We start from the raw sequence: 10,290 nt of genomic DNA on the forward strand, positions 1-10,290 counted from the left end.
CATTCATATATTTAATTACCAGAGTTTACAATTGATATATTATTTACAACATACGCGGATATAACGATTCAGATCTTCTTAAATCAATAAATATAATAAATAAAACTGTATATAGTTTGCATCAGGTTGTAATTTAGAATTTACCTGGAATTTACCGACCGTTCGTTTCACAGATTGGCAATACTGACTCCAGAATTGACAAGAAAGAAGAACAAACAAGGAAGCAACAAGAAGGAACCTGTTGTGCACAGAAGGCAGTGGAATGAAGACACGCCGCGAATGCGAATGCCATAATGAACACCAAAACAAACCATGAATACACTTCTAATTCGTACAATGGAGGTACTCGTTTATTCGTTTTAAATAACAAAAATTTCCGACTTCCTAACAAACTAGCATTACTAAACAAATCTATAGATATTTAAAGATGTTGGAAAGACGAATTGAAAAGCCGTCTGCTGGGCGTCCTTATGGCGTCTGCTAGAATGACGCTTGGAAAATAAGAATTTTTATTCAACACAGAGAACAAATCGAAAGTTATTGTTTCTAAAACATGTTTATTTCTTTTTTTTATGCTTTAATACTGGATCGAATTCCTTAATTATACTTATGAAATCGAAAAATATTCATGTTCCGTAGACTGACTGTCATATGTCATGATGTCAGCAAAGGATCAACATACTTATTGTTGTTGCAAGTTCACTAACACTTGACACAAAAGAAGTATGCATTTTGTACTTCTCGCAAATAAAATGTTGAAAATTACGTATTTCGATGTCTAAATTTTTCTATAGTAATGCCTTTAAGGAATGCTTATTTTATATATATTTTTGTATATGTATATATACGTGTAAATATCTTATGTGTATATATACATATATCTAAATATTTTTCCATCTTTCTGGTAGTTTCGTAATTTCACGCTCGTAAAACTATAAAATTTCCCGAAAATTGGGTTTTATATTTCATCTTAAAATATCAAAATTACTTTCTTGCCATCCCAATATATGTGTAATTCTTTTTTATAAGAGTACAAGTACAGCAGAACTTCGATTATCCGTGCTGATTAGTGGAACATGATTGTTCGGATAATTAATCCTTATGGATTAATATATTAATTATTATTGGTTAACGCAAACTAATTCTTTGTGGAAAGTATTCAGACAATAAAGAATTCGAACATCACAGGCTCGGATAATCGAGGTTCTACTGTATACAGATCTGTTTGTATAATTAATCGTTTAACGACTATACGATCATTTCAGGTATTATGGGAAGCGACAGTCCTGCCGCTTTACTAGATATGCTAGCAGAAGTTGCATCTCAAACATTGCACTCGGAGAAAACGCATAACAAATCATTATTAACAACGCAATGCAAATTGAAAAAAGATTATACACGAAGAAAACCCCAAGAAGTATCTTTTAGCGTGCCTCAGCTTTTGTCTATGCCTGCATCGCAATTAGTGAAACAGTTCTCGATTTTTACGAGCGACGAATTGAAAAGACAATATTCTTATACTTGTGCCTTGGTTGTGGGATGCGGCCAGAAGTACACCAGTTTCGCGAGCGAAGGAAGAGCAAGGATGTCTATTAAAGCGCATTTGGCGGAACATTTGGAATATTTAAAAACGAACAAAGAAACCTGTGAGTAAGCACCAGAAAAATGTATAATTACGCTACAATCATAACGAAAAAGTTGTATATATTTATTCTTGCATATTTGTAGATAAAACTTTTACCGTGAAGTCTGTGAATCATAAAAATAATAAGACAAATTCTCAAAGTAAGAAGAATAGACTACAATCGTCGAGAAAACCGCAGGAGACATTGAACAAGGAGAACAAGAACGTTATCATAGAAAAATCAACGAATTATCTTCGAGACATTCTATTAAACGATTCCAGCTTCAAAGAATTAGATAAAAATAAAAGTTTCGAGAAACTGGATAAATCTAAGAAACTGCATAACGCCGAGCAAAATGACATAGATAAAACAGACTTCAAAGTTTTCGGGGATCACAGTTACTTTGAGCGCTTGAAAGATGAGGATCCTAGCGGTAAGGAAGCAACTCTTGGTAATGTCCTAGAAAACGCAGGAATGGATGAAAATGTAAGCATAAATTGTATCTAAATATACAGGGTGTCCCAGAACAAGTGTCGTTCCTTGAAATGGGAGGTTCCTGAGACCATTCTAAGGGACATTTTCCTTTGCACCAATGTCAACTGCGGCTTTGTTTAGGAGTTATTAACGAAAAACACGGACCAATCAGAGCGCGCCCTGGGCCGCCGCGCCGTCACGATGCGATGTCACGGCGTACCGCGGCACTCGCTTGCCGGCGCGGCTTGGCGCGCCGGGCCAGGGCGCGCTCTGATTGGTCCGTGTTTTTCGTTAATAACTCCTAAACAAAGCCGCAGTTGACATTGGTGCAAAGGAAAATGTCTCTTAGAATGGTCTCAGGAACCTCCCATTTCAAGGAACGACACTTGTTCTGGGACACCCTGTATAATTCGTAAATACTGAAATCAACTGTTCTTCGCAGATTGTACTTATGGTTGTCGGCGCAGATACCGTTCACATGAAGGAGTATTCGCACATCAATCAAAAACTGTCGGAGAAAATCAGTCAAGAACCAGACACCATCTATTTACCTGGTAATTTACGATTTTCCACGATAGTTCTCAAAACTTTCATACATCACACGGCGCCTTTTATTTTCAGACATATCATGGTCAGCCGATAACTGCAACAAAAATTCAGAGATCACAACAACTAAACCTAAAGGGAAAGCAAAGTTTATAGGTACCAGCAAAGAAGAACGGGAAATGGCACTAGCGTTCATGGATCGTATCAAGAAGAAGGGAAACCCAACTGGGAGCAATCTTGAATGTCGAATTTGTAATCCGCCAAGAAGTTTTACAGCACCGACAACTTTGGTATCTCATTATCGGAGTCATGCTGGAATAAAACCATACGAATGTCGTATATGCAGAGCAGTTTTTACGAGAAGGCACAGTTTAAAGTATCACATGCTAATTCATCAAAATCAAACACGATTCACGTGTCATGATTGCGGAAAGAAGTTCAGACATCCGTCGCACTTTAGGGAACATCGACGCCGTCATACTGGAGAAGCACCATTTGGATGTGACGATTGTGGGCAGAGGTAAGTTGATCAGCGACATTTCTAAATGCAAGTCATGATAATCAATTTATTAGACTTCGTTTTAAAGTTCTACTTTTTGTAAATTCACTAGAGGTGTGCAAGAAATTTTCGAGAACCCGTCCCACACCTTTAGAATTCACTAAACATTACAAAATCACTAGACTGCGGATCTTTATGCAAAATAAAAAATGTCTGCATTGATTGCAAGACACAGGAGCGAAATAATAATTTCTTTCTTCTTTGAATTATGTGATTAAGCTGAAACGAATAGCTGATGTCTTTAAATCTTTTTCATATGTGCACTGCTTTAAATCGTGCTTACTAAACTATTCTTTCGTCGAATAGGTTTAAGACCAGAAATACTTACAAACGCCATTTGAAAACAAGACACGGTAAAGTTTTAACAACTACTGGAGAATTATTATATCTCTCCGAAGAAGACTTTCAAAAAGTACGGACTAACAGGAAGAAGAAGAACGATGTAGCCAAGGAACGTGTGGTAGACGAGGCTATAACCGCAGCAAAAACATTAATGGATTATCAAAGCGATAACAATCAATTTCAAAATGTTACGACTGAAAGATATATTATAAATAACGATGCTAACGATAATAACAGAAATTGGGAGTCGAACGATGCAATAAAGCTTATCAAGAACTGTTTTGACACTTACGAGGTTTGCTCGGAATCTCAATTAAATAAGACTGATTCTATAGAGACTGAAATACCTATAGATAATAGAGTTTCTAATAAAGCCGAGGATAGGTTACCGATGGAATACACGGATAAAGTACAAGGGAACTTGCCAGAATTACAAAATGTTTCTTACAATAAGTTAGAAGTAATTAAAGACGATAAATCTGAGTTAATTTATCAGAGCATTAACGAGCCATCGTCATATATTAAAATCGAATATAACAGTTCGATTAATGACGAGAATGAAAATAATACAGAATTTCAAGAAAATTTCGAGTTCGCGGGGAAACAATTTAAAAATCGTATTCAAATAGTAGAGCATAACGAGGAACAATTTTGTAACGGGCTCTTGAGCGAAACTATTGATGAACATTGCAATAGGCATATAATTCTTACCGAAGAAGACGAAGACGATAATAATGTCAACATTCATGATGATAAATCTTACGAAGAAAAACATGAAATTATTTTGGCGAGAGATTTAATAAACACCAACATTCTGCAGCCAGATAATCAAAACGTTAACGAAGCTGCTAAAAATATTTTATTAGAACAGAATGAAGAATCTATACTGAACCAAGATAAAGCAATAGGTAACCATCAAACTATCGTACGAGATTTAATAAAAAGTCGTGTAATTACACCATTGAACAACATTTTTAGAAAGGGTCAGAAACTAATGCATCAAACGAAACAGCGTATATATATTAATAACGAACCATTGACAAGTATAATAGTACAAAATAAATGTGTCAACATTGTTCCGCAATTTCAAGCTTGTCACAATGGGCAAACAAAATCGAAATTGCAGCCGAATCAAAATCGAAAGCTAACGAGTAAACATGTTCAAAAAGTCAATATCAATCAAAACGGAAATGAAAATACCATTTTATTATTGACTAACGACGCTTTACAGAACAACATCCTTAAGATTGAACAAACTAACACTGTCGACAGTTTCGGCGTAAATATTACGAAGAAGTAAGTAAAATTCTTTCGAATAAATTTGAGGAACATCCGATTAAGAGCAATAAACTTTTACAGCTAAAATAACATTTTTATGAAAGTATAGTTATAGCGTGTAAAATATGAGAACAACACTTTGAGGTTTCGACGTGTAAATATTAATAGGAAAAAATATATATTTAATATTTTATACCGTCTCAAAAACGATATCGACCGTATAGATAAAAAAATTCTATAAAATCGAATCCAACAAAATATTTTTTCATGATTTCGATCTTGCAAAATGCACAGTATTAGCATAGCTTTTATATCTAATAAGATCGCAAAAGAAACAAATGAAAATGTTCTAATTTCCATCTTATAAAGTAAGACTATTTTTGCAATGTTCACAATGTGTATCTTTCCCTTTTCTCAAAATATAATATGTTACCGAGCCTCCATATATGTTAGTCATTCCAATTGTTGAAATAGAGAAACACTTTTATTAAATTTCCAATTAGAAATTGTATGTACATATGTGTTACGAAAGTAGGTAATATCACGATGGATCAAGTTTACTTAAACACACATTGTTATAAAACAATTACTTAATAGCAGTAACATTCATTGATGTGCCAAATGTTAATAAACACGGTGCGCAAATTTACAATTCGTTTAACAACAACAAAACTTTAATATTAATACATGTTATTTTATAGATTTATAGGTATATTTCTGCTTCTCTGAAATTTATATAACTTTCAATATTATTTACCATTTATTTAATCATTTTATTGAAATGTGTATTTTCATTCGGCGAAGCTATAAACAACCAAGTTCAGTCCGCTGTGTCTTTATATATATTTAAGAATATCGAAAGCATACTACAACTATTATCTTTTGAAGTTAAAGTACAATTGTTAAACATAGTTAATCAATATATTATTCCTTTCAGGATAATTACAAAATGTCTTCCATAAAAATTAATAGTTTCTTTTCGCGAAAGTATAAATGCAACAAATATAATATAATTTATAAGTAATAATTAATGAACTTTTATAACACATATATTTTGAAAAGTTTAATAAAATATGTTAATATTTTGTTACGATCTACTAGCGATAGTCTGTAAAAATTATTTAAATACAAAGTCTGAACACGTTTCATATAACATTAAATATAGTGCCTCTTTTTCTAATTCGAAAAGTTTCTATTTTTCACTGCTTAAATTTTAAAAAATTCGAAATTAAGGAATTACGAAGTTATACGTAATGAATCGTTTATATTGGTGGCTAAAAGAAATTTATTCTAAAGATTGTGAAAGAAAAGTGTGAGATATCAATCCCAGTAACTATATTTTTTGTACATTTCGCACGAACAATTTTTAAACAAATTAATACTTTCAATATAATCTAAATGAAATTTTAGAAGGTTTATCTTTAATTTAAATATTACGAAGAATACAAGAAGATATATTATACGCTCATGATCTAGTGTATTTAGATTTTAGATACTCCAATATACTTTCTAATCAAAATAAAATTAACTATATTTTTTGTTCAAGTCTCCACTGTAAATAATCATCGGTAGTATGTCTACATACACTGAGTTGTTTATTAGACAGTAGTATAAATTCGAATTGAGATCAACATTCCTAAAGAGAGTACTCCAAAATTTTAAATGCTCTAAAAACGTTATTTATTATAAACTCTTTGTATACAAATTGATATATAGCATAATAATGTTTTTAATTTAATATATATTGTTTCGAAAATACGATGCAAACATTAAAATTATTATGTCACATTAAAAAGTCTCTGCAGAGATAAATTGCTGTAGAACAGTGTATTCAACATTTTTATGTAGCACAAACATTTTGTTACGAACCTAATACGAATAAATAATAAATAATTTAAGAAGATACAATTAGAAGTAAAACCACGGCAATACGAATGTTCTATTAGAACAATAGCTGAAATTGAAACGAAAATTTGTAATACTCGAATGAACAAAATGTATACATTTTTTATATTCCAGTACATATGTAATAACATTCGAACAAGTCAATTTTTTATGTACTGCAGTAAAACAGAAGGACTGTAATAATTGAAAACCTACGATTTCATACATGCATTTGTTCGTTGTAAACTATGACGTGCCTTAGGTACATTGTAAAGCAAATTGCTACATAATATTGTAATAACTATAACTAATATATAAAAAATAATCACACATATACTTTGTACTAAATCTTTTTTTTATTCTAATTTGTAATAAACATAACTTAATTGTAACGATGTTAATGTGAACAATAATTTTAGTTACATATTGTATTTTTATACCCATTTTGTACTTAAAACAATAAAATAGTTCAACATTGCTTGATCTTGTAATCACCCACCCTGTTAAAGTTTTCCAGAACAGAGTTTCTCGTTCGTGCGAGTAATGATTTCCGATTTCTCAGAATTCTCTCGATTCCCAGCTTTTTATATCTATGGAAACTTGGCAGCAGCAGTACAGGAAATAGAGTAAAATAATAGTGGAGTACCACATATCTGCAATCAGTAGTAAGTTTTACTTGATATACAGTCAGCAGCAATATTAAGTGAACACTCTTAAAAATCGCATAACTTTTTAAAAATTGGTCCAAAGGACTTGAATTTTTTAAAGATGTTAGACCGACTAGTTCGCTAGAAGAATAAATAATTTAAAATGAAAACGATACCGTTTAATATCCTATAAACATAGATATGTCCAACTTCCTCGCCGGCGAAGAAATAAAAGTTCGATATTACTGACATTGCCAGCAAGGGACTTGTTAAAACACAATGAACTCTTCGAGCATTTGTTGGCGACATATATCTTTCCCGTATGTTAGCGCAATATTTACTCTTCTCGATTAACTTCATGAAGTTCTCAACGTTCAATCCTACGAAATTCAGGAATGCCCAAATACAAATATTTGTTTGCATTCCGTGCCACACGAAAACGAATGTAAAGCACAGAAATGAAGCAAGCAGCTTATTAAAATTCGATGTTAACAATGGTGTGTACATATATCTGAAAAGCATAATACATTTTCTTTTTACCATCTATTATTTGATCCTAATCATTTGAAGGAAGTACAATATTTTTCATGTAATGTACCTTACAAGAAATTTGTATAAACCCTCGTCAAAATATTTCCACATATCAGAATACAAATGGACTCTCGCCACACATTTTGGCTGGGAAGGAGCTTTAATCCGATCAATTCCACACAAAGAACGATTCAGACCATATACTACAACATATTTAATTAGAAAAAATTGACCCATGCAGTATCCTAATCCATACAAAGCCCATGGATTTAAAGATTCGACAGCCTGGTGTAAAAAGTAGAGAAGAATTACTTCAATTATCTTCCTACATTAAATATGTTTCTTCTTTCGATCGTATTTGCTGATAATAAATTTTTAAATGTTTTCAGCGCAATGGTTCGATCGTTTATTACAGACGCGATTCAAATAAATCTTGAAAAAGATCCAAACTGGGATCGAAACGTTGATTTTGTTTGACAATTAGCAAAGTTGCTTTATAATTCGTAATAAACGATCGAACCGTTGCGCCGAAAACATTTAAAAAATTTATTATCTTCCTACATTTCTGTAAAACAGTTGGTTTACCTTAGGATGATAATGCATTGCGTTAAAATAAAGAAAATGTAAGCAAAAATCAGCAAATAGTATCCAGAACACATATCTCGCTAGATTTAAAAGAAAACATCCGAGTTCGGCTAATTTCCAAGCTTGGAATGGTTTTTTTATCTGCAACAAATTTACACATTATTTATATTAATAAATTTGATTGATAAGCGTGTTTAACAGAGAAAGACACTTTATACGTACAGAATCTATGAATTCATGGTATAAAATCAATGGACCTAAATGTAACGTGGGCAAATATAAGGAGTACGCTAATGCCCACAAAAAATTCCTGAAGAAGTGCGATGTATCGTCGTAATAATTCGCCACGGATATATGTTTGTCTATGCTGCAACTAATGCTTCTTAATTGAATCCAACACATTGTAAGAGTTAGAAGATAATGTTCTTCGTCGCTCAGTTGTAGCATATTTTGAAAAGCGCCGTCAGGAATTTTGAGGAAATGTATTAAGAACAAGAATAATGTATTTATGAGCCATATGATATGGTTCTTGCGTTTATATGTTAGAATATACAATACGCTTGGCTGAATTAGCGTGCATAATGCGCCTGATATACCGATAGAAAAATACAAGAATGAGACAGATGTGAAAATGTACCAGTAGCATAATAGCTGTAAGAATACATTGTTAATTAGTAAATAAGAAAGAAACAGATTAGTGCGCGGAAAAGTATGAATATGTCGAACCATGGTGTTTGGTAAAGCTTTTATGACATGGCTAACGGAGTGATGAAGAAATAACCATGGCATTAATCTGGTTATTAACGGTATCCATGTTTTCCATTCTTGATCGGAAACGTCTTGTTTCCTTCCTAGCCATATCCATCCTTGAGAAAAATCATTGTAGACATCATGATAATCGTTGAAGTCTAAAAGTTACAGACAAAACATTAGACAGTGAAATTCTTATGTTAACACTTTACCTACCGAGAGCCCTATTAATAGAATTTTCAACAATCATTATTAGACTGCGGATCTTTATGCATTTATAGGAAAATTGAGATGAAATTCAAGATTGACGATGTCAATATATGATTTCTCCTCTATTAAAATCATTAAGGGAAGGAATAACATTTAATTTAGTTTCTATTTCTTCCAATCGATGCAGACAATTTTTATTTTGCATGAAGATCCGCAGTTTAATCATTATATTAACAAAGTGAAAAATATTCTTTTAAATCATACGAGAATGAATTCATTAAAGAATACTCAGTTATGGATCATGGATTTTGAAAAACTATTAAATCTCCACTGGTAGGTAATGTGCGGATGATTAATACCTTCCGATTCTTACAAGTACTGAATAAAGATACTTTATAAACGGAATAGAGAACGGCGCCGGTCCAACAGGTAAAGTAAAACAGACTTTCATATTTTGGTAAGCTTGTAGCTCTGTTTATCACTGTCGACATAATTAATTGCAGTTGAATTTGCCGCCTTCTTTCTGTGCACAATCGTCACAGTTTGATCTTCAAATAATTTACGCATCCCAATTCAAATACCTTTAAATTGAATCTATTAGAACTATTTATTCTTCGATCAAATCGAATGTAAAACTGTTTTGAAAAGATTTGCTCTTTTGCTTTGTCTTGCTAAACATGGTTAAACAAAATGGACCAAAGCGGTAGGGGTAACCATGTGTGATCCACAGATCCAGCAATCAGCCATTCCTCGATTGAGGTTAAATTTAAAATTCGAAACGGACTGTTTAACGGTCGAACTGTCATATTCGCATTCGTTTCTTTCCTCAGCATACACAATGAAAAAGACATTCTTTTAC

At 32.5% G+C, this 10,290-nt stretch overlaps 2 protein-coding genes across 4 annotated transcripts; one reads left to right on the forward strand and one right to left on the reverse strand.

The window, feature by feature from the left end:
- Window positions 1–86: 86 nt before the first annotated feature.
- LOC143209651 (uncharacterized) lies at window positions 87–6,550 on the forward strand. 2 transcript variants are annotated; one of them, XM_076425591.1, is made up of 7 exons: window positions 87–342; window positions 1,266–1,646; window positions 1,729–2,111; window positions 2,542–2,653; window positions 2,721–3,165; window positions 3,511–4,454; window positions 4,525–4,687. In XM_076425591.1, the coding sequence occupies exons 1-7, from the start codon at window positions 294–296 to the stop codon at window positions 4,539–4,541; spliced, it is 2,331 nt and encodes a 776-aa protein (XP_076281706.1). In that variant the 5' UTR covers window positions 87–293; the 3' UTR covers window positions 4,542–4,687. The 2 variants fall into 2 exon arrangements, with proteins under 2 accessions (XP_076281706.1, XP_076281705.1); XM_076425590.1 differs by having other exon boundaries at window positions 3,511–6,550.
- Window positions 6,551–7,035: 485 nt separating this feature from the next.
- Rasp (protein-cysteine N-palmitoyltransferase Rasp) lies at window positions 7,036–10,280 on the reverse strand. 2 transcript variants are annotated; one of them, XM_076425619.1, is made up of 7 exons: window positions 9,805–10,262; window positions 9,198–9,379; window positions 8,694–9,122; window positions 8,472–8,612; window positions 7,954–8,171; window positions 7,532–7,866; window positions 7,039–7,361 (listed from the first exon to the last, which is right to left on the reverse strand). In XM_076425619.1, exons 1-7 carry the CDS (start codon window positions 9,920–9,922, stop codon window positions 7,267–7,269), a joined length of 1,518 nt encoding a protein of 505 aa, XP_076281734.1. In that variant the 5' UTR covers window positions 9,923–10,262; the 3' UTR covers window positions 7,039–7,266. The 2 variants fall into 2 exon arrangements, with proteins under 2 accessions (XP_076281732.1, XP_076281734.1); XM_076425617.1 differs by having other exon boundaries at window positions 7,036–7,361; window positions 8,694–9,379; window positions 9,805–10,280.
- Window positions 10,281–10,290: the final 10 nt, after the last annotated feature.

This window comes from Lasioglossum baleicum, chromosome 6 (genome assembly GCF_051020765.1).
Source record: "Lasioglossum baleicum chromosome 6, iyLasBale1, whole genome shotgun sequence".
Taxonomy (NCBI): Eukaryota; Metazoa; Arthropoda; class Insecta; order Hymenoptera; family Halictidae; genus Lasioglossum; species Lasioglossum baleicum.